Genomic DNA, 25809 nt, shown 5'->3' with positions numbered 1-25809 from the left:
CGCTAATCGAAATCACCTTTTTATGTCTTGAAAATGAACCAAATTGATCTTCATTAATCACTCCATCGATCTAGGGGTGAACATTGGTGCACAGAAAAGGAAAACGGGGTCTACGGTGCCCCGAAAGGTCGGGGTGCATTGACGAAAATACGGCGCCTGCTATTATGGCGTGCTATGTTATGTACGTGTATTCCAACTATTCCACTTTGGTGGCCGGGGGCTGGTAATAAATTCGCCGCTAATCGAAATCACCTTTTTATGTCTTGAAAATCAGCGAAATTGATCTTTATTAGTCATTCCATCGATTTAGGGGTGAACATTGGTGCACAGGAAAGGGGGACGGGGTCTACGATGCCCCGAAAGGTAGGGGGTGCATGGACGAAAATACTATGTATTATATACGTGTATTCCAACAATTCCACTTTGGTTTGGTAATAAATTCGCCGCTAATCGAAATCACCTTTTTATGTCTTGAAAATGAATCAAATTGATCTTCATTAATCACTCCATCGATCTAGGGGTGAACATTGGTGCACAGAAAAGGGGGACGGGGTCTATGATGCCCCGAAAGGTGGGGGTGCATTGACGAAAATACGGCGCCTGCTATTATGGCGTGCTATATACGTGTATTCCAACTATTCCACTTTGGTGGCCGGGGGCTGGTAATAAATTCGCCGCTAATCGAAATCCCCTTTTTATGTCTTGAAAATAAGCGATATTGATCTTTATTAGTCATTCCATCGATTTAGGGGTGAACATTGGTGCACAGAAAAGGGGGACGGGGTCTACGATGCCCCGAAAGGTGGGGGTGCATTGACGAAAATACGGCACCTGCTATTATGGCGTGCTATATTATGTACGTGTATTCCAACAATTCCACTTTGGTCTGGTAATAAATTCGCCGCTAATCGAAATCACCTTTTTATGTCTTGAAAATCAGCGAAATTGATCTTTATTAGTCATTCCATCGATTTAGGGGTGAACATTGGTGCACAGAAAAGGGGGACGGGGTCTACGATTCCCCGAAAGGTAGGGGGTGCATGGACGAAAATGCTATGTATTATATACGTGTATTCCAACAATTCCACTTTGGTTTGGTAATAAATTCGCCGCTAATCGAAATCACCTTTTTATGTCTTGAAAATGTACCAAATTGATCTTCATTAATCACTCCATCGATCTAGGGGTAAACATTGGTGCACAGAAAAGGAAAACGGGGTCTACGGTGCCCCGAAAGGTCGGGGTGCATTGACGAAAATACGGCGCCTGCTATTATGGCGTGCTATGTTATACGTGTATTCCAACTATTCCACTTTGGTGGCCGGGGGCTGGTAATAAATTCGCCGCTAATCGAAATCACCTTTTTATGTCTTCAAAATCAGCGAAATTGATCTTTATTAGTCATTCCATCGATTTAGGGGTGAACATTGGTGCACAGGAAAGGGGGACGGGGTCTACGATGCCCCGAAAGGTAGGGGGTGCATGGACGAAAATGCTATGTATTATATACGTGTATTCCAACAATTCCACTTTGGTTTGGTAATAAATTCGCCGCTAATCGAAATCACCTTTTTATGTCTTGAAAATGAACCAAATTGATCTTCATTAATCACTCCATCGATCTAGGGGTGAACATTGGTGCACAGAAAAGGAAAACGGGGTCTACGGTGCCCCGAAAGGTCGGGGTGCATTGACGAAAATACGGCGCCTGCTATTATGGCGTGCTATGTTATGTACGTGTATTCCAACTATTCCACTTTGGTGGCCGGGGGCTGGTAATAAATTCGCCGCTAATCGAAATCACCTTTTTATGTCTTGAAAATCAGCGAAATTGATCTTTATTAGTCATTCCATCGATTTAGGGGTGAACATTGGTGCACAGGAAAGGGGGACGGGGTCTACGATGCCCCGAAAGGTAGGGGGTGCATGGAAGAAAATGCTATGTATTATATACGTGTATTCCAACAATTCCACTTTGGTTTGGTAATAAATTCGCCGCTAATCGAAATCACCTTTTTATGTCTTGAAAATGAACCAAATTGATCTTCATTAATCACTCCATCGATCTAGGGGTGAACATTGGTGCACAGAAAAGGAAAACGGGGTCTACGGTGCCCCGAAAGGTCGGGGTGCATTGACGAAAATACGGCGCCTGCTATTATGGCGTGCTATGTTATGTACGTGTATTCCAACTATTCCACTTTGGTGGCCGGGGGCTGGTAATAAATTCGCCGCTAATCGAAATCACCTTTTTATGTCTTGAAAATCAGCGAAATTGATCTTTATTAGTCATTCCATCGATTTAGGGGTGAACATTGGTGCACAGGAAAGGGGGACGGGGTCTACGATGCCCCGAAAGGTAGGGGGTGCATGGAAGAAAATGCTATGTATTATATACGTGTATTCCAACAATTCCACTTTGGTTTGGTAATAAATTCGCCGCTAATCGAAATCACCTTTTTATGTCTTGAAAATGAACCAAATTGATCTTCATTAATCACTCCATCGATCTAGGGGTGAACATTGGTGCACAAAAAAGGAAGACGGGGTCTACGGTGCCCCGAAAGGTCGGGGTGCATTGCCGAAAATATCACGCGAGCTGTTATGGCGTGCTATATATTATGTACGTGTATTCCAACTATTCCACTTTGGTGGCCGGGGGCTGGTAATAAATTCGCCGCTAATCGAAATCACCTTTTTGTGTCTTGAAAATCAGCGAAATTGATCTTTATTAGTCATTCCATCGATTTAGGGGTAAACATTGGTGCACAGAAAAGGGGGACGGGGTCTACGATGCCCCGAAAGGTGGGGATGCATTGACGAAAATACGGCGCCTGCTATTATGGCGTGCTATATTATGTACGTGTATTCCAACAATTCCACTTTGGTCTGGTAATAAATTCGCCGCTAATCGAAATCACCTTTTTATGTCTTGAAAATCAGCGAAATTGATCTTTATTAGTCATTCCATCGATTTAGGGGTGAACATTGGTGCACAGAAAAGGGGGACGGGGTCTACGATGCCCCGAAAGGTGGGGGTGCATTAACGAAAATACGGCGCCTGCTATTATGGCGTGCTATATTATGTACGTGTATTCCAACAATTCCACTTTGGTCTGGTAATAAATTCGCCGCTAATTGAAATCACCTTTTTATGTCTTGAAAATCAACCAAAATGATCTTTATTAGTCATTCCATCGATTTAGGGGTGAACATTGGTGCACAGAAAAGGGGGACGGGGTCTACGGTGCCCCGAAAGGTAGGGGGTGCATGGACGAAAATGCTATGTATTATATACGTGTATTCCAACAATTCCACTTTGGTTTGGTAATAAATTCGCCGCTAATCGAAATCACCTTTTTATGTCTTGAAAATGAACCAAATTGATCTTCATTAATCACTCCATCGATCTAGGGGTGAACATTGGTGCACAAAAAAGGAAGACGGGGTCTACGGTGCCCCGAAAGGTCGGGGTGCATTGCCGAAAATATCACGCGAGCTGTTATGGCGTGCTATATATTATGTACGTGTATTCCAACTATTCCACTTTGGTGGCCGGGGGCTGGTAATAAATTCGCCGCTAATCGAAATCACCTTTTTGTGTCTTGAAAATCAGCGAAATTGATCTTTATTAGTCATTCCATCGATTTAGGGGTAAACATTGGTGCACAGAAAAGGGGGACGGGGTCTACGATGCCCCGAAAGGTGGGGATGCATTGACGAAAATACGGCGCCTGCTATTATGGCGTGCTATATTATGTACGTGTATTCCAACAATTCCACTTTGGTCTGGTAATAAATTCGCCGCTAATCGAAATCACCTTTTTATGTCTTGAAAATCAGCGAAATTGATCTTTATTAGTCATTCCATCGATTTAGGGGTGAACATTGGTGCACAGAAAAGGGGGACGGGGTCTACGATTCCCCGAAAGGTAGGGGGTGCATGGACGAAAATGCTATGTATTATATACGTGTATTCCAACAATTCCACTTTGGTTTGGTAATAAATTCGCCGCTAATCGAAATCACCTTTTTATGTCTTGAAAATGTACCAAATTGATCTTCATTAATCACTCCATCGATCTAGGGGTAAACATTGGTGCACAGAAAAGGAAAACGGGGTCTACGGTGCCCCGAAAGGTCGGGGTGCATTGACGAAAATACGGCGCCTGCTATTATGGCGTGCTATGTTATACGTGTATTCCAACTATTCCACTTTGGTGGCCGGGGGCTGGTAATAAATTCGCCGCTAATCGAAATCACCTTTTTATGTCTTCAAAATCAGCGAAATTGATCTTTATTAGTCATTCCATCGATTTAGGGGTGAACATTGGTGCACAGGAAAGGGGGACGGGGTCTACGATGCCCCGAAAGGTAGGGGGTGCATGGACGAAAATGCTATGTATTATATACGTGTATTCCAACAATTCCACTTTGGTTTGGTAATAAATTCGCCGCTAATCGAAATCACCTTTTTATGTCTTGAAAATGAACCAAATTGATCTTCATTAATCACTCCATCGATCTAGGGGTGAACATTGGTGCACAGAAAAGGAAAACGGGGTCTACGGTGCCCCGAAAGGTCGGGGTGCATTGACGAAAATATCACGCGAGCTGTTATGGCGTGCTATATATTATGTACGTGTATTCCAACTATTCCACTTTGGTGGCCGGGGGCTGGTAATAAATTCGCCGCTAATCGAAATCACCTTTTTGTGTCTTGAAAATCAGCGAAATTGATCTTTATTAGTCATTCCATCGATTTAGGGGTAAACATTGGTGCACAGAAAAGGGGGACGGGGTCTACGATGCCCCGAAAGGTGGGGATGCATTGACGAAAATACGGCGCCTGCTATTATGGCGTGCTATATTATGTACGTGTATTCCAACAATTCCACTTTGGTCTGGTAATAAATTCGCCGCTAATCAAAATCACCTTTTTATGTCTTGAAAATCAGCGAAATTGATCTTTATTAGTCATTCCATCGATTTAGGGGTGAACATTGGTGCACAGAAAAGGGGGACGGGGTCTACGATGCCCCGAAAGGTGGGGGTGCATTAACGAAAATACGGCGCCTGCTATTATGGCGTGCTATATTATGTACGTGTATTCCAACAATTCCACTTTGGTCTGGTAATAAATTCGCCGCTAATTGAAATCACCTTTTTATGTCTTGAAAATCAACCAAAATGATCTTTATTAGTCATTCCATCGATTTAGGGGTGAACATTGGTGCACAGAAAAGGGGGACGGGGTCTACGGTGCCCCGAAAGGTAGGGGGTGCATGGACGAAAATGCTATGTATTATATACGTGTATTCCAACAATTCCACTTTGGTTTGGTAATAAATTCGCCGCTAATCGAAATCACCTTTTTATGTCTTGAAAATGAACCAAATTGATCTTCATTAATCACTCCATCGATCTAGGGGTGAACATTGGTGCACAGAAAAGGAGGACGGGGTCTACGGTGCCCCGAAAGGTCGGGGTGCATTGCCGAAAATATCGCGCGAGCTGTTATGGCGTGCTATATATTATGTACGTGTATTCCAACTATTCCACTTTGGTGGCCGGGGGCTGGTAATAAATTCGCCGCTAATCGAAATCACCTTTTTATGTCTTGAAAATCAGCGAAATTGATCTTCATTAGTCATTCCATCGATTTAGGGGTGAACATTGGTGCACAGGAAAGGGGGACGGGGTCTACGATGCCCCGAAAGGTGGGGGTGCATTGACGAAAATACGGCGCCTGCTATTATGGCGTGCTATATTATGTACGTGTATTCCAACTATTCCACTTTGGTGGCCGGGGGCTGGTAATAAATTCGCCGCTAATCGAAATCACCTTTTTATGTCTTGAAAATCAGCGGAATTGATCTTTATTAATCACTTCATCGATCTAGGGGTGAACATTGGTGCACAGAAAAAGAAGACGGGGTCTACGGTGCCCCGAAAGGTGGGGGTGCATGGACGAAAATGCTATGTATTATATACGTGTATTCCAACAATTCCACTTTGGTTTGGTAATAAATTCGCCGCTAATCGAAATCACCTTTTTATGTCTTGAAAATGAACCAAATTGATCTTCATTAATCACTTCATCGATCTAGGGGTGAACATTGGTGCACAGAAAAAGAAGACGGGGTCTACGGTGCCCCGAAAGGTGGGGGTGCATGGACGAAAATGCTATGTATTATATACGTGTATTCCAACAATTCCACTTTGGTTTGGTAATAAATTCGCCGCTAATCGAAATCACCTTTTTATGTCTTGAAAATCAACCAAATTGATTTTTATTAGTCATTTCATCGATTTAGGGGTGAACATTGGTGCACAGAAAAGAAAGACGGGGTCTACGATGCCCCGAAAGGTAGGGGGTGCATGGACGAAAATGCTATGTATTATATACGTGTATTCCAACAATTCCACTTTGGTTTGGTAATAAATTCGCCGCTAATCGAAATCACCTTTTTATGTCTTGAAAATAAACCAAATTGATCTTCATTAATTACTCCATCGATCTAGGGGTGAACATTGGTGCACTGAAAAGGGGGACGGGGTCTACGGTGCCCCGAAAGGTCGGGGTGCATTGCCGAAAATATCGCGCGAGCTGTTATGGCGTGCTATATATTATTATGTACGTGTATTCCAACGTACAATTCCACTTTGGTCTGGTAATAATTCGCCGCTAATCGAAATCACCTTTTTATGTCTTGAAAATCAACCAAATTGAGCTTTATTAGTCATTCCATCGATTTAGGGGTGAACATTGGTGCAGAGAAAAGGGGGACGGGGTCTACGATGCCCCGAAAGGTAGGGGGTGCATGGACGAAAATGCTATGTATTATATACGTGTATTCCAACAATTCCACTTTGGTTTGGTAATAAATTCGCCGCTAATCGAAATCACCTTTTTATGTCTTGAAAATCAGCGAAATTGATCTTTATTAGTCATTCCATCGATTTAGGGGTGAAAATTGGTGCACAGAAAAGGGTGACGGGGTCTACGATACCGCGAAACGTAGAGGGTGCATGGACGAAAATGCTATGTATTATATACGTGTATTCCAACAATTCCACTTTGGTTTGGTAATAAATTCGCCGCTAATCGAAATCACCTTTTTATGTCTTGAAAATCAACCAAATTGATCTTTATTAGTCATTCCATCGATTTAGGGGTGAACATTGGTGCACAGAAAAGGGGGACGCGGTCTACGATGCCCCGAAAGGTAGGGGGTGCATGGACGAAAATGCTATGTATTATATACGTGTATTCCAACAATTCCACTTTGGTTTGGTAATAAATTCGCCGCTAATCGAAATCACCTTTTTATGTCTTGAAAATGAACCAAATTGATCTTCATTAATTACTCCATCGATCTAGGGGTGAACATTGGTGCACTGAAAAGGGGGACGGGGTCTACGGTGCCCCGAAAGGTCGGGGTGCATTGCCGAAAATATCGTGCGAGCTGTTATGGCGTGCTATATATTATTATGTACGTGTATTCCAACGTACAATTCCACTTTGGTCTGGTAATAATTCGCCGCTAATCGAAATCACCTTTTTATGTCTTGAAAATCAACCAAATTGATCTTTATTAGTCATTCCATCGATTTAGGGGTGAACATTGGTGCAGAGAAAAGGGGGACGGGGTCTACGATGCCCCGAAAGGTAGGGGGTGCATGGACGAAAATATAGCGCGTGCTGTGTGTTATATACGTGTATTCCAACAATTCCACTTTGGTCTGGTAATAAATTCGCCGCTAATCGAAATCACCATTTTATGTCTTGAAAATCAACCAAATTGATCTTTATTAATCACTTCATTGATTTAGGGGTGAACATTGTAGCACAGACAAGGGGGACGGGGTCTACGATGCCCCGAAAGGTAGGGGGTACATGGACGAAAATATAGAGCGTGCTATGTGTTATATACGTGTATTCCAACAATTCCACTTTGGTCTGGTAATAAATTCGCCGCTAATCGAAATCACCATTTTATGTCTTGAAAATCAACCAAATAGATCTTTATTAATCACTTCCTCGATTTAGGGGTGAACTTTAAATGGCTCACAAAAAAAGGGACGGCGTCTAAGATGCCCCGAAACCGACGCAGGTAGTGCATCAAAGTTGTAAATTTTACTGAGAATTTAATGTGGTCATCTACCCCCCCCCCTCCCCCCTGTTCCAAGGCCCATGTGAGAGACACTGATCCTTCATATAAAATTAATTAACAGATGCATTTTATTTAGGGAACAAGCAAAACTATATTGCACATAGGAAACTCAGAAGACATAAAATGGTTGTATACTCCGTGCTGGAAATAAGATAGTTATCAATAAGAGTTGAATTTACAAAAGAGAATCCGGAAGCAATCATCAAACTCTGATACTGAATTTTGAAGTAAGCAGTATTTTGTGAAAATAAAATGCACGCAGTCATAACTATCCATTTGAAGTGATCATGATGTCTTGTTCCAACTTTCGTTTTGCTTATAAAATGTTACGTGAAATCATTTTTTAATCATGTGATGTCTCTTATATTAAAATAATGTCCATAAATTAATGAAAAAATGCATTAAATATTTTTGATACAATATTTTTAATTCTATAGGAGGAGGTAATTTGAATAATCACGAATTCATATGATTAAAAAAGTGGGAATATACAGGAGAGATTACTTTTCTCCATTGAATGTTAAAGAAGAAATTTAAGGAATATAGAACTGGCCGAAATGCGGATCTTTAAAATATCATAACTCTACTATCCTTGTCCGATATTGTTAACATTTTACCAACTTTGTTTGATTCTTCTTGATCCGTGTTATTTTCAGCTGCACTCATGCCATATAGAAACATACTCCATTCAATTCTTTATGATTATATTCAAATGTTATACAAATCAGTCATATACTAACATTTGAAGCAATCATAATGTGGAATGGTGCATTATGGAAGTTCCATATTTTCAATCATCTGTAAGTTCGGGTAACTATATGCCTTTTTACTATACCATTTCCGTGCGCATTAAGACAATCTTCGAAACGTTTGAGAATTTAAGCTGTATTTAGGGTCTGCGACTATTAGACTACGCACACGGTGTAGGGCGGTTTGTATCGCGATAGCTCTGTGCGCTGGGTTTGTGCGCTGGCTTGCTTCAATATATTCTGTGCGCTGGGTTTGTGCGCTGGCTTCAGCCTGGTTAAAATTTAATCGTGTAATTCCAATCATGGCGGCCGAGTTCAAGTAAGCACGTGTGTTTGTTTACATTTTGTAAAATTTTGAAAAATCTAAATTTACTGTGTATCTTCATTACTTAAATTAACATAATGTTGTTTTCCTTTGTATTTCAGGACCGCACAGCCGGTGGAATACTACAGACAGTTTTTGGTTAGTATGATTCTGAACTTTAGATTTAGATCAGAACTGAAAATAAATGACTCACTTAACTTAGATTGTTAGACTTAGGGCCTAGTCTTACTCTTAATTAGATTAGAGTTAGTTACACAATGTCAATAATGTGGGACTAAGAGTAAAAGTAAGTCTGAGAAAAAAAAGTGACTGACATGACCCATGTCAGTGAGTGAGAGGAACAATGCCATGAATGGGAATTATTACAAAATAATGTGTTTTTTATTTCTATACTATATACCCTATGACATGTGTAGATTTCAAGAATGTCGACCAGTGTTACACTTACAGCCTACAGGAATTTTTACTTGAAATGTAACTTACTTATTTTACCTTGGTCGGAAGTAGGCATAAAGTTATACACAACTTATTTGCCCCTCTGACAAGGCTGAGCTGTCATGCCATGGCCATGGGCATCAGGGCATGCATGGGCGGAAATCCCAGGGGGGACGTGTCCCCCCTACTCAAAATAGTAGGGGGGACACAATATCAAATGTCCCCCCTACTATTTTTGGTCTTTTATGATGGTAAGAAATACATCATTTTAAATTGAAATAAAACATGAATTTTTGGACGAGATGACCTTACTTTGGCGATGATAACCTTTTTTTTGCTTGTCAAATTTTCCCGCCCCTTGTCCCCATAGGCGGATCCAGGGGGCCGAGGGGCCCGCCCCCCCCCCCCCCCCCCCTCTTGGCGGAGCAAAAAAAGACAAAAGGGAAAGAAAGAAGGAAAAAAGGAGGGAAAAGAGAGGAGAAAAAGAAGAGAAGGACGACGAGTGCATAAAATAAGATGAGGGGAAGACTTGGAAAATAAAAAGTATCTTTCGTGCCACTATATAAAATTTTCGCTCGCGCTTCGCGCTCGCATTGCCTGTTAGGTGATTTACATATCTTGTTCAATATGGAGTTCGAATGTCAAGTTTGGATTAGGAAGTCAACATACAAAACATATTTCACCTCGGAAATCGAACTTTCATTAATTTGTGTAATTTACAAATTTGTTTTTAAAAAGTGCACTGTAAAAATGTCAGTTTTATTGTCTGAATGTTAACATTTGCTGCTTGCGTTGCGCGCTTGCAAATTTTGATTTATCAGGTACTTTATTTTCGTGTATTCCATAAAGTTTTCAAAATATCCCTTTTTCAGGTCAGATTGTCAAGACGTATCAGCTAGCGCGCTGTACAATCGCATTTTGATTGGCGAGTTATATAAATGTTTCAATATTGATTATACAACAAACTACTTAAAATCCCCTTTTCATGACAGTTTATCAAAAATTTTAGCTCGCGATTTGCGCTCGCATTATTAATGTAGGAAGACCCCATATTACTCATACTTTTGATGATTTACAAAACATGAACAGAGTGCCCCATTTTTAGATCTAAATCTCGAATTTTTTTCTGCTCGCGCTTCGCGCTCGCATCAATTGTTAAATTATATAGCTATCCTGCTATTACAAAAACTGATTAAAATTTTTTCATTCTTTCTTTAAAAAGTTCAAAATTTTTCAGCTCGCGCTTCGCGCTCGCATTTTTTGATTGTTGAAATATGTAACGCCTTCATGGCTAAGTGCAAGCAGTCCTTAACAGGTACCTTTTCAACAGGTACCAGTTCAACGCTTTGCGCTCGCATTATTAATACTCATCCTTTTCAGGATTTACAAAACATGAATAGAGTGTCTCGTTCAGTAAATATTATAGGACCAAATCTCAAAATTTTCCGCTCGCGCTTCGCGCTCGCATTAATTGTTTACTTATATACCTATTCTGCTTGAGTTACAAAAAGTGCTTAAAATTTCCATTCTTTAGGTGAAAATGTCAAAATTCAGCTCGCGCTTCGCGCTCGCATTATTTGATTGTTAAATGCTCCTTTAACAGGTATCTTTTCCATCAATTCATTTCTGCTCGCGCGTTGCGTTCGTAGTAATTATTAAGTTGAATACATCTTTTTCAGGATAACAAACATTGCCCAGAATCGGTTCAAATTTTAGGAAAAAATAAATAAAATTTCCAAAAAAATTAGCTCACGCTTCGCGTTCGCATCATATAAATAAGGATTATGATATTATATATTAATTTATAAGAATAAAGCTAAGAAGTGACTAATGAGGACAAACCCTTCAAAGAAACAAACAAAAATCATCTTCGTGCTGCCGATCGGGAAAATATGGCTGAAAAAATTTTCCGCCCCCCCCCTATTGGCGAAGGCTGGATCCGCCCCTGTGTCCCCCCTACCTTTTGGGAGAGATTTCCGCCCCTGAGGGCATGGCTATGTGTGAGTGTGATTGACCGTGATGACATGACCGAGTATGTTCAAGTAACTACTTAGAGTTAGACTTAGAGAGGTCAACATCTAATGATGATAACAGAAACGAAATATTAAGTTTATGAATATGAGACAATTGTAAAATTTTATTTGACTTTGTGGTTATGGAAATTGATAGGGACAGAACCTGATATTAATTTTTGATTTGCTGATGCTGATGTAAGAATTTAGTCTCTTCCCTTGATAAGGTCTACACTACAGTTGCACTTGCAATAGATAGTCTATTATTACTAGAGTAATCTAGATCTATGTGAATTCTGAATCTTGAAGTTGTTTTGCTTTTATGTTTCGCATAGAATAATGAATACTGTTTAGACCATTTTGAAAACATTTGAAGAAAAACAATTGCTTCCCATTATTTAAGAGGTCTTTTAATACTTGTTGTGCTTAGTTATGATCATATTCATTTTCAATGAGAGTCTTTTGAAACTGCACTGTTCTCAGTCATTTGAATTTTTCCTTATAGTTTTGTTATCTCTTCCGTTAATTTTTAAATGTCATTGATTTAACTAGAAGTTGGATCTTGATTGTTTCTTTCTTCTTGTCAAGTGAATGTTATTGTTTTCTAATCTCTACCATAAATTGAACTACTATATCATTATGAGTTCCATGACTTCCCATATTTTGCTGTCTTTATTACTTTCTGGATAAATATAATTTTAGTATTTGAAACACTTGGCTTTCATGTTATTTGTTTTAATCAACTTTTTTGTGCTATCTAGAGTAATAACATCATTTTAATTATCATTATTGCCACTGCCTACTGTTATTGTTGTTATTGATACTACATGTAAAATTAGTGGAAGTATAACTTATTATTAATACAAATTTTATTTATGATAATAATAAAATGATTATTATTATTAATAATTATCATTATTAACAATATTATTATTCCTGTTATTGTCCTGTAGAAGGAAGAGGTAAGACCAGATGGAAGAGAGTTAGGAGAAATAAGATCAACCATTCTCAATGTTGGTAAGTCAACTCGCAGTCCTACTGTTTCTTAAACTATTCCCTTTGTCTTCAGTAGAAATATGATATTGAAGTTTTGGTATGGTAAATAGGAATTATGAAACCAACCTAAATATTTAAAAGTAATTGTTGGCAGTATTTACGAAATTAATTTTATTGATCAGTAAATTGACATGTTAAGCAAAAAAGGAAAATAGAGTTTTGGTGATGGAATGCAATACTGGACATACGGAATAACAATTTTGCCATATTTTCAATTCTTTCTACAAAATGCACCTCAATTAAAAAAATATATCAGTGTCTGTAGGTGTGCACAGAAGTTTTTTTTAAAGCCTGTCGTGAGTTACGTAGGGGAGATCGGGGTTAGTTGGAACATTTTTGACAAAAATGGCTGTAAAGTCCAAATAGATTTTATTCGAGAAACAATCAATATATCAGCTTGAAGCATATATCTAAGGGCTTCAAATGTACCCCATAAAATTTTTAACTCTATTATGGTTACTGAAAAAATCAACCTTGAACAACGTTTGGAACATGGTTGGAACATGGTATGGGGCAGTGGCGTACCTAGGATTTTTCACAGGGGGGGGGGGGGCAAAACAGTCCGCCCAAATATTTGACAAGCAAAAAAAAAAAAAAAAAAGGTCTTCAATCACAAATAAAGGATTTCGTACCAGAAAAAAATTGACAAAAAAAAAAAAAAAAAAAGATCGTCAGGGGGGGCAATAAAGGTCTTCAAGCTCGTCAGGGGGGGGGCAAAAAAGGTCTTTCAAGCTCGTCAGGGGGGGGCAAGGATACGTCCTTTGCATGGGTTGTGGCTCGTCAGGACTGCCCCCGTAGGTACGCTAGTGGTATGGGGTAAGTTGGAACACTGCATGGTCAATTAAGAACTAGAGATGCTCGGCGGGTCGCGCTGCTGAGCACATGTATCCCCCGAACCCACTGCATCATACGTCATTGCGATATATAGAGCTCACACAAAAATTTGACAAATAAATACAATTATCATGGCGACAATGACCCTGCCCACATTTTGCCTGTGGGTACCAAATTTGATGACAATAATATGACGCAGCAGCGTGACTCTGCAGAACCTAAAGTATTGTCCAGTATCACCTGTTGGGGAATACAATTATAAAGTAATCTGGATATATTTTGTAAACCTAACCCTAAGACCCCCCACCAAAAATGATAGGCATCTTCACTTAACCTTCTAATATTGCTTCTGTGTGCTAAATGTTATGACAAACTGGAAAAAAGCAGAAGTCACAGGTTTTACCAAATTTTCCACAAAAATATGGTTACCATGGCAACCATGTCTCCACCCACTCCAAAATCATTAGACGACTTTGCTTTACCATAATGGACCTTCATGACAAATTTGAAGATAATTGGAGAAGAAATGCAGCCAGTAGAGCACTCACAAGGAAATCTCTGCTATTTACACAAAAACTCTTGTTACCATGGCAGCGATGTCTCCGCCCACACCAAAATCAATAGGCGACTTTGCTTAATGGACCTTCATGCCACATTTGAAGATGATCGGAGAAGAAATGCAGCTGGTAGAGCGCTCACAATCACATCTCTGCTATTTCCTCAAAAACTCTTGTTACCATGGCAACAAAGTCTCCGCCCACACCAAAATCAATAGGCGGCTTTGCTTAACCATAATGGACCTTCATGCCACATTTGAAGAAAATCGGAGAAGAAATGCAGCTGGTAGAGCGCTCACAAGGACATCTCTGCTATTTCCACAAAAACTCTTGTTACCATGGCAACAAAGTCTCCGCCCACTCCAAAATCAACAGGCGGCTTTGCTATACCATACTCTACCTTCATGCCAAATTTGAAGATGATCGGAGAAGAAATGCAGCTGATAGAGCGCTCACAATGAAATCTCTGCGTACGCGGTGGGCGACGAGGCCAAATCCATAGTATCCCCCGAACAGAGTTCGGGGGATACAATTATACCAAAACTACTTAAAACTGTAATATTACATGGTTTTAGCCTATACGCTTTATTTTTTTCAAGTTCAAAATATTTAAAGTGTGGATTTGTTGAACTTTATGTTTTCTATTATACAGCCACTCACGCAAGCAGACTGTGTAGTAGAATTCCGCATATTTGGGTGCGTTTGATTTTACATGCAATTAAGTGTACTATCAGCAATTTAATGTACTTCTGCATCAAATTACAAGACAAAAATTAATTGTTTATAAAAATATTTTTTTCATTAATTAATTATGCAAATAACCGTATGAAATTTGCCCTAAATTTGTTTTTTTTTGTATGTTTTTGCCTTTAACTCTATTTATTAAGCTAGTAGAATGCTAATTTTGGGTGAGAGTATCAATTTTCACATATAACAAATATCCACCAAAAATTGCAAAAAATATAATTTCTTATGTATTTTTTTTAAATTGGTATTTCTTTGTTTTTTCGAACCTTTGTTTTTTCCAGCGAACTTTGTCGGGACTCTTTTGCGATCATAAATAGCATAAAAAGTAAAAAATGATCATACATTTATGACTTTTGGTTGAAAAACACAATTTGCATTGACCTGTACATGGAATCACGTTTTTGAGCAATTTTTGGTCCGACATGCAAGTACAAAATGTTGCATAATTTCGAAACCGCGCACACAGGCATCGCAAATTTGGTCTCAAATGATGCGCAAGACTTGAAAGTAAAAAGTCAGTGAGCAGTGTAGTAAAAAAATTCGCGTGACGGCGTAGTGACAACATTTTTTTTTTGGGGGGGGCTCAAATTGACCCCCCCCCCCCAGTTTGATAAGGGTTAATATTGCATTAGGGGCATACAATAGGCATAAAATGCACACTCAGACCTAACTGATAAACAAAACAAGCATGGTATACAATACATGTTCAGAAGAGTGTGAAATATATTTTCTAATATCCAATGTTTTTATTCATAATTATGTTTGGGGTAAGTTGGAACATGTTCCAACTAGCCCCATCAATTTTGTTCCAACTAACCCCGGAGGCCCATTTGACGTTTGTAAGCTTACAGCACAAAAAAGGGACTTCACCATGGCATATTAATAACCTCATCTTGTAGCTTGGTACAAGTGTCTATTATACCCCCAAACTGGCCAACTTGATCTATAAACTTCTCTGAGATAATAAAACATTTCTGAAAGAGAAAAAAATTACTCAGAAGGTCAAAAAACAAAAATTCCTTTCTAACTTCACCAGGCTTGTTGCACATGTGTTGTCTGTAATATGGTGGATGGCTGTTGATAATGACAATAAATTGAGGGCAGTATTGCAGAAATTTATTTAAAGACGTTAAAGAAAATTACAATGTTTCAACTTACCCCGCGTTCCAACTAATCCAGGGGGGTGTTTCACAAAGATTTAAGTATGACTTAGAGTCGCACTTAAATACCAAGTTGCGTACGGTATGAAAGGCTTGACCGCATTTGTCAGATTGTGTCATGAGGACGCGCACTACTGCATGTCTATCAATAAGATCGCGCGTTCCATATCATGTACGCGTAGGCATTTAAGTGCGACTTAAGTCCTACTAAATCTTTGTGAAACACCCCCCCCCCGGTCTCCCCTATGTATACTTCACTATCATTCAACAGTACATTATAAATGTGCAGTGGTCAATTGTTTTTCTTTTCAGCCATATTCAGAATTTAAATTTGGAATTTTTCTGCCATTAGAAGTTGAATTTGACATCCAGTTCCCTATTTCTGATATGCTTTTTTTATTCTTATCTAAAATGGCCCTTCTAATACTTTACAAATTAAAAAATGGGATATTAGATAGCTACGGTACAAAAAGAGACTATATCCTGATTTTTTTTACCAATTCAATGCTTGAGATTGAGAAGGGGTTTCATACAAGCAAGACAAAGAAACCCAGATTTGTTTTGATGTAAAATTAGAAAATTGATCCAATCAAACGTATTTTTATTTTGTATCCTTCACATCATAACAGTTTTAGGACATACATGTTTATATAATCTAGTAATGAATTGGTATAGTGTCATCAACTTTTGGGGGATTTATCAAAACTACAGATAGGCTTTAACCCTAAAATGGCCGGGGGGGGGGTTGAATCAACCCCCCCCCTCAACATTTTCTGCGATCATTCCGCCGCGCGAGTTTTTTTTACCGCGTCACTCGCAGAGTTTATACTTTTAAGTCTCGCGCATCTTTTAAGACCAAATTTACGATGCCCGGGTACGCGGTTCCAAAATTACGCAACATTTTGTAAGTGCATATCAGACCAAAAATTGTTCCAAAACGTGATTTTGTGTACAAAGTCAATGCAAATTGAGTTTTCTCATCTTATTCATAAAGATATGATTATTTTTACTTTAAACAGCTGAAAGCAATTGATTTTAACATAATTATGCTTCAAAAAGGTTGTGCAATAAATCTGGTGAAAAAACAAAGAAAAACAGAAGGTTGAAAAACAAAGAAATACATAAGAAATTCATAAAACAATAAAATACATTAGAAATTGATTTCCAAACCGAAGTTTTTTTCAATTGCCATTGTTAAGAATGCTACAAAGAATATTTTTACCAAAAATTAGCATTCTAGGAGCTTTATTTAGTGAATTAGAGCAAAAAGTATGATTTATGCATAAATTAGCATAATTAATTCATATAAAATAAAATCTCATTATTTTGGAAAATTTTACCATACAGCCTTGTAGATTACATTGCACACTACCAGCATGCAAATTTTTGCGGCGCTCGCGCGATCGGCGGCCGAGATCTCAGGGGGGGGGGTTGAATCAACCCCCCCCCCCCCCCCCGGCCACAGAACAGCCAAAAAAGCCCGGCCTAGTTAGGGTTAAGAATAAGTGTAATTGTTTTTCTGATTAATTCATATCATTGAAAAATATTAGAAGTAAGTGTCATTCTGTTTGTGTCTTATTTAGGGTCCATCAGCACTGCCCATGGATCAGCTCTAGTTAAACTTGGAAACACAACAGTAGTGTGTGGCATCAAAGGAGTAAATAGATATTAACATTTCTTGAAATTGTCATACAAATGCTTAGTTTGGCAGCTGTACCTCAATGTCTGAAGAAGATATGAATGAATATTGAAATAGATAAATGTGTTAAGCTGTTTGTATTCTTAAATTACATTCGACATACTTTTACTTCATGTTCATTTACAACTGAGAAAACCTTATATGCATGTAGTGAATATGATATTCACTTTAATTTTTGTTTCCCTTGTTTGCTCTTTTCGTTTGAGGGATAAATAATGACAATTGTTTTGTCTTAACAATTCAATTCTACTTCCATTTATAGACTATCGTTACAAGGAATTAGTTATATTTATTTCTAACTATATGTTTGGTATAGCAACGCCAAATGTGAACAAGATATTTATTCAATTATTCACTTCAGTTATTCAAATGTGCACTCATTCTAAAACAGTAATCAAAGAGTAAACAATATTTTTCTGCAGGAATTTGCATCCCCTACAGTTGAAGAGCCCAAGAAAGGATACATAGGTAAGATTATATAAGATTACTAAGTATTTAAAAAGGGTATCTACATTGTAGCATTTCTAGTAAAGTAATTGGACAACAAACATGATGACAACAGAATGGTGAAAGTTTGAAAATAATAGGAGCAGGAATAAGACAGCTATGGCTCTTTAAAATATAATGTAAATCTCGAATTGGCATCTCGTTTAGTAAATTATGACAAGTGGTAAGGACTACTCTTCCATTTAGGGGTACTTAAGTATTAGGAATTCATAGTTTTCCCCAACATACTGTATGAGATGATTAGGTGATGGATGAAATATAGATAACATTACAATTTTTCATTGGTCATGAAAAATCTACTCTGTGATGGACAGCACCTGCTTCTCAGTAAACACCTTAAGTGTATCAACTTCCCAGAGAAAGCTGATGCTTGACAATATGTAAGTACAAGTCTTTGTCCAATTATTTCACCCATCATAGCTGTAAAAAGCCTGAGTTGGACTTGAATATTTTCTTGCTTTTTACTTCAGTTCCTAATGTGGATCTGCCACCACTGTGTTCATCTCGTTTTAAACCTGGTCCTCCAAGCATCCAAGCTCAGGTCACATCTCAATTGGTAGCTGATACTCTACAGAGGTAATAAACCTGTCTTATTCCTTTCTAGGTTGATAAACTGCCACTTGGTCTTCACCCACTTGGTCTACTTTCCATTTGGTCTCATCCCACATGGTCTAATCCTAGTTGGTTTACAACCTGTTTGTTGACTAACCATTTGGTATAATTGCCATTTAGTCCACTTACCATTTCCAATTAGACTTTACTCATTTTCGCTAAATATCAACTTGATCTAATATCACTTGACTATAGAATAGATGATCTCTTTGTTAACCAAGTTTGATTTGACACAGTGTGGAAGTATAAAGAGAAGTAAGTAGAAATTAGACCATCTGGGTATTACTATTAGACTTTTATTAATTATAAACAAAGTAAGTGATGGTTGGACCAAAAAGTAATTAGACCATCTGCGAGTAGACCAAGTTGGTTTAGCCATGATGGTGTTTGATTGTCTGAGGAATATACCATATTCTAGAAGAAGATACAAACTTCTCAATCTATCAGACAATTGAATTGAAGGTAATCTAGTAATTTGTTGTTTTTTGTACTTCATGTTATAAAGTATACTTTAAGTTGATGTAAATCTCAATTTGAAGTAAAAGATTCTGATTACTCAGATGTTTAATTATGTGATTCATGTCATTATTTCCATCAAATAATTGAGTTTCCCATCTCTTTCTCAGCTCCAACATCCTCAACTATGAAGACCTTTGCATCAAAGAAGGGAATGTAAGTGAGCCTATCCCATGTATTTTAGGTTCCTGATGTTATCTAAGAAGTTTTGTTTATCTTCTAAATGAGAGTAATTCAAAGACATAGAGAAGTCATATGGATTGATAAACATAAATTGTTATTGCTGGTCTACTTTGTGCAAGCAAGTTGTCTTAATGTACTCAGTTTGTGATTTCCAGAAGGACAGTTGCCTATAAAAAATTAACAGAAATAATATGGAACATTGTGTGTAAATTAGTTAATTTTTTGCTTTTCTCCAAAACTCTAAATTTGTTAATCATGTTTTGGATACTTTGTTCAACAGATGGTATGGGTTCTATACTGTGACATGATATGTCTGGATTATGATGGTAATATCATTGACGCCTGCCTGATAGCCCTTCTAGCTGCTCTCAGAAATGGTATGTTTTTTTTTTCTTCCTTCCACCTTTTGTTCTTGTGAAGTAAGGATAGGCACACTGTCAGAGATGTTAACTAAACAGTTTTGCAGTATTTTATTCTCTATTTTCTATTTGAAAATACTGCAGGTCTCATGAAAAATAATTTTTCTCTCAAAGAAATATATGATTTACATGGCTGTTGCTTAAAAGTTGAAACTACTGTTTTTCCACCGAAATTCTTGCTTTCATCTTTCAATCTCCTGCAATTCTTTTTACGAGGTTAGCAATCCACCCTTATGTTTATGTAAACTTGGGGTATGAAGATTGTTAAGTTTGGAAGGGATTTAAATTTCAGTGAAAGTTCTTCTCAGCAATTACTCATATTGACAACATCATCAGTAATAAGCCCTTGGATAGGATGTAAAACTGTATTTTTGCTGAATGTTATTTTCAAGCTGTTTCTCATTTTATAGTGGTTATCATGTCTGCATTAGATTTGGCATTAATGTATACATCCCAGACAAATAAGATTAGTCTAGGGCAAGTATTTTGTAACTGATTTATATTAAAAATATCTTATTTTATTTAAATTCTTGCCTCTCAGTCATTTTGTTAGCAATAATTACTAGTATGCTCCTCCTGATTATTTGTTTTATTTTCTTATTCTTTTACAGTGAGACTACCAGTGGTAACCATGAACGAAGACACAGGCTTAGCCGAGCTCTCGTCAACAGAAAACAAATCATTGGACATTGTCAATCAGTTTGCTGCCACTACATTCTCTGTCTTTGATGAGTAAGTTAAACTAACATTGTGAAACAATGGAATGATTGTAATATAGACTGAACCTTAAGTACATTTAAAATCACTGACACAGAAGAGCACATATGGGCATGTGATTTGTAATTACTTGACAGAATGACATGCTTATTTTGCTAATTTCTCACTTTTGTCCTGGATAAATTTGTACATAATGTTCATTCATGCACACAAACTCTTTGATGGTCATCGATTGAATTCCAGTTGAATTCATATTTTGTTCATTGCCACAAATTGAATTTTTGTTTAAAAGCACTCTAAATTTAAGAGTCAAATGTGCTCCTTTATTTGGTTGAAAATCAAGTTGTGTTTGATTTTGGAGTTGTATTTGATTGCAAATTTTTCTGCAATGGGCCAGGGTGCCGTTTCATAAAGCTGTTTGTAAGTTAAGAGTGACTTTAAGAACAACTGTTGATCCTTTCTCGTGGCAAATGATATTTACTATTAAATGGTTATTGGTGATTATTAAGCATCTACATTAAGAAAGGTTCACTAGTCGTTCTTTAAGTCATTCTTAAATTAAGAACAGCTTTATGAAACACCCACTCAAGATAAATTTGGTCTCAGACTCACTCTTGAATGATACATGCATCTTTATTCTTTCAGTTCCATCCTGCTGGTAGATCCAACAGTAGAAGAAGAAGACCTAGCTACTGGATTAATGACTGTCATTGTCAACCAGGATGGAAGAATATGTAACATACATAAACCAGGTCAGTTATTCTGCTACCGGGGGGGGGGGGGGGGGGGGGGGGGGGGAGCAGGGACCCCAAAATAAGAAAGAAACAGAGAACAGAAAGAAAAAGAGAGGCCTTGTCATGCAGCTCTGTATCAATCCCTTTTGTTCAATTTAGAGAGAAAAAATGTCACCTTTAGGTTATCTTTTTTCTTCTTCTGTTTTTATTGGTTTTCATATCCTTTAGGTTATCTTGCTCCCATGAATATACTCCAGCACCACATCTGTCTTGTAAATAGGAATCTTATAGAATGAAACAGATTGCCAAATACAAAGTTGCTAACCACTATGATTATTTGTGGAATTACATGTATAAAGTGTACCGGTAATATGTAAAGTTCTATGATATAAAGGAACATTGTATATTTTGGTTTCCATAATGTAAGTTTTATGAGCTAACTTTGGTGGTATTGAAAAATAAAGGATGAGTCTTTCACCAGCTTTCTTGCCAAAGTTATAGATTAGATGACTAGTCAGATGGATTCATGTTAATTTTTCAGGTTTGAAGATTTTCAGTGAAGTTATGATTCAGCATTTATTTAAAGGACAAGTCCACCCAAACAAAAAATTGATTTGAAAAAAGAAGAAAAATCCAACAAGCAAAACACTGAAAATTTCATCAAAATCGGATGCAAAATAAGAAAGTTATGACATTTTAAAGTTTCGCTTAATTTCACAAAACAGTTATATGCACATCCTGGTCGGTATGCAAATTGGCAGACTGATGACATCACCCACTCACTATTTCTTTTGTATTTTATTATATGAAATAGGAAATATTCTAATTTTCTCCCCCTTGTCAAGTCAAACAAAGTTTTATTTCTCCCTGAACATGTGGAATTGTCATTATTTTAACAGTTTATGGTTAAGTTAAGTTGGTCCTTTTTTGTCAAATTTGTAAAAATTGAAATATTGTATTATTCAAACAATAAAAAACAAAAGAAATAGTGAGTGATGGACATCATCGACTCTCTTATTTGCATATCGCTGAGTTGTGCATTTAACCGTTTTGTGAAAAATAAGCGAAACTTAAAAAAGTCATAACTTCCTTATTTTACATCCGATTTCGATGAAATTTGCAGCGTTATGGTTGTTTGATTTTTCTTTATCGATTCAAATCAACAATTTTCTGGGGTGGACTTGACCATTAAACAGGAGTGTAAGAGTGAGTGTTTGCAAGCTATAGTTAGAATTAATTTTTTAATGCATTTCACTTCGATGGTGGATAGAGTGGTGGCATATACTCCACAATCTTCCAATCCTTTCACCTTGATTACTGGTAATAGGAAGCTTTGCTCAATGAATTCATACCTTTATTTGCACAGTCCAGTTATTTATTAACCTCATGTTGAACCTCTATGAGCATTAACCTTCAAAGGTCATCAGATTATAGATAGTTCATCACATCAGGTCATCGGATATTGAATTTTTTTTTATTTATGTATTTTTTTATAGGAGGGACACCCTTAATCTCTGATCAGATTCAGGATTGTATTAGTCGAGCCCAGACTAGAGCTAAAGAGGTATGCAGACTGATTGATGATACATTAGACAGCATTGAGAGATGACCTTAGTAGGATTGAGCGTATGGATGTAGATAAACCCACATTTTGGGAGAGACGGACATAAGGGGTGTTGCAAAAATATTGCAATATTTGTTATCAATTGTAAATTTCAGTTGCAAAATTACAAGGGATAGATCAATTTTAGATAAAGTAAATTGATAGAGTTTGGGTGGTCCTTTTCAGCACCAAAACTTGCCCAAGAAAAATACATGGTGTACCGTGAAACCTACTACATGATTTATTGTTGTTGATACAAGAGGCTGACCAGTGATCAATAGTAAATTTGCAATTAGTTGCAAGACTTATGATTGATTTTGGGGACGAAAATCGGCTTACATCGATTGCAAGTTTCTTGCAACACCCCAATCGTCTATGAATGATTATTTTCATGTTACTTAGAAAGGATAGCATGGGAAAATGATCCACTGCAAAGGATTGACCATTAAATACCCTCACATTCATGATCTAACATATAACAGCTGAAACTGATGGATCGATAATTTGAGTGTAGTCCCATACATGCTTATATGTATGCAGTGCATGTAACATTCAGAAGAATTGAGTCACTGTTCATTATATTTGGTGATTCCAATGCTTTACAGCAAACACTAGTTTTTAGGTACATTATAAACAAGTCTTTCACAATTATTTTGAGACTGGCTCCTCCAATTATTCAAATCAAAACCAGAACTAATCTTATCTATGAGATACATTGTTAACCTTTAATGTACAAAGACTAATGGCTATGTAAATGTGTATGTACTTTGAAAGTAGTGAAACTTCATCCTTTTCAAACTGGCTTATATACTCACATGTCTAAAGTCGATTGGTAATAATAATAATGGTACTTGCTTTTTGAACGCACAACGCTTACTTCTCAAGTGTGTATTTATGTGATATTGATAAGGGTTTCGAAAGTAAGACAAATAATTACTATTATGAGAGGGCTTAAATTAATCCATGGCTGTAAAGGCCATGGTATGGGATGCCGTAATGATTGAACCTGTGCTCTTCTTATTGGCCTACGGGATTTGTGAATGCCCTATTTAATTTTATATACCATTTTTATGTTATGAATAATTGGCCTTGCCTTAATAATGCAGAAATTCCCTGTCAATTGTGATGATATGTCTTGAAGAAATCAATAAATATAGACTTCAATATTGGATCCAAGAATATTTTTACTCTTTGAAAAAAACAACGGTGTCTATTTGGTAGGTCATTGCAGCCTTTCAAATGTATTCATTTGCACACTCACCTTGAAATATAGATCTACTTGTTCTCTGGAATTGCCCTTTGTTGCTTAACAATTATATTAAAATAAACAATAAAACAAATGAAAACTTGGATTTTCCTGTGAATGTTCATGTTAAAATGGAAATTTCTTTTCATTTTGTGTTTTGTATATCTATTTTTATTAATCAGACGATATGTAAGTACGATTTAGTTTGATGATGTTATAAAGATTATCATGCAAACTTGTGCAGTTTTATGATATGTCACATTTGTTATGTGCTAACCATAATGTTGGATTCGTATTAGGTTGTAGAGGTATTCTTTCATAAGATTAATATCTTGACTATACCTTGGAAAGTAGAAAATCATTGCACTTTCTTATCATGACTTGAGCAGTTCTTATTTTATACTAACAAGAAATAATAAGACCAAAATGGCATGATTGCTTATTTCAGATACGCTCCTGATTTTTAGTGGAGCTTTTCTTTCTTTCTTTTTTTCATTTGAGTACACGTCACATCAATAAATACATTTATCTTTGTAGTACACGCAGGTTCTTTTGTTTCTTGCTTCAGTAATTTGCATTGTTGAAAGGTGTGCCTAAACTTGTACAAATTATGGTTTTATACCGAATATGTCATCAATTGGTAATACTTTTGGTATTAATTTGTTTTAGCCAGTGTAACAGGCACTAGCGTACCTACGGGGGGGGGGGCAGGGGGGGCACTCTGCCCCCCCTGACGAGTCACAACCCATGCAAAAACGTATATTTGCCCCCCCTGACGGGCTTGAAAAACCTTTTTTGCCCCCCCTGACGAGCTTTAAGACCTCTAATGCCCCCCTGACGAGCTTGAAGACTTTTTATTATTATTTTTTTTTTATTTATTTATTTTTTTTTTGCTTGTCAATTTTTTCTGGAACGAAATCCTTTATTTGTGATCGAAGACCTTTTTTTTTTTTTTTTGCTTGTCAAATTTTTGGGCGGACGGTTTTGCCCCCCCCTGTGGAAAATCCTAGGTACGCCACTGGTAACAGGTGTGTGTATTTGAGTTTTTTCAGACGTATATCAATCAGATACGATTGATGTCATGGACTGACATTAAATATCACCATCCGAGAGACATGACCACGGCTCAAACCGCTGCCTCAATTTGTAACTTCCTCACATAGCTTGGATTACAGGCACACGCCAAAAAAGAAGAACTTTCCTTATTTCATTATTAAGAATCTAGTTGCCCCCTCAATCTCTCTTTCCTTTTGTGTATAACATTCTCTCCTTTCATTCTCTTCCTCTTTTAGTTGTCATTCTCTATCATTTTCCTTCTCTCTTTCAATCATTCTTTCTATTTTTTTTCAGACTTATTCATCACTATGATATCAATTTCACCTACTTGTTTCTCATACAAAGGCATTAGGCTTTATATACATATAAATATCTATCTCTTTATTTTCCTCTATAATCTCCTCTGGTGTTCACTCCATATATCTATCTCTTTCCTTCTTATTTTTTTCTGTTCACCCAATTCAA

The 25809-nt window shown here is 37.4% G+C and overlaps 1 protein-coding gene across 1 annotated transcript; it reads left to right on the top strand.

Moving 5' to 3' along the window:
* The first annotated feature begins 9167 nt into the window (after positions 1-9167).
* Positions 9168-24833, top strand: LOC129260816 (exosome complex component RRP43-like). Its single transcript, XM_054898792.2, has 11 exons — positions 9168-9245; positions 9353-9389; positions 12652-12715; positions 17636-17709; positions 18174-18219; positions 18729-18834; positions 19497-19542; positions 19850-19946; positions 20600-20720; positions 21351-21457; positions 22936-24833. The coding sequence occupies exons 1-11, from the start codon at positions 9229-9231 to the stop codon at positions 23046-23048; spliced, it is 828 nt and encodes a 275-aa protein (XP_054754767.2). The 5' UTR covers positions 9168-9228; the 3' UTR covers positions 23049-24833.
* Positions 24834-25809: the final 976 nt, after the last annotated feature.

Source organism: Lytechinus pictus, unplaced genomic scaffold, assembly GCF_037042905.1.
Source record: "Lytechinus pictus isolate F3 Inbred unplaced genomic scaffold, Lp3.0 scaffold_19, whole genome shotgun sequence".
NCBI lineage: Eukaryota > Metazoa > Echinodermata > Echinoidea > Temnopleuroida > Toxopneustidae > Lytechinus > Lytechinus pictus.
This window is presented reverse-complemented; position numbering and strand designations above follow the sequence as displayed.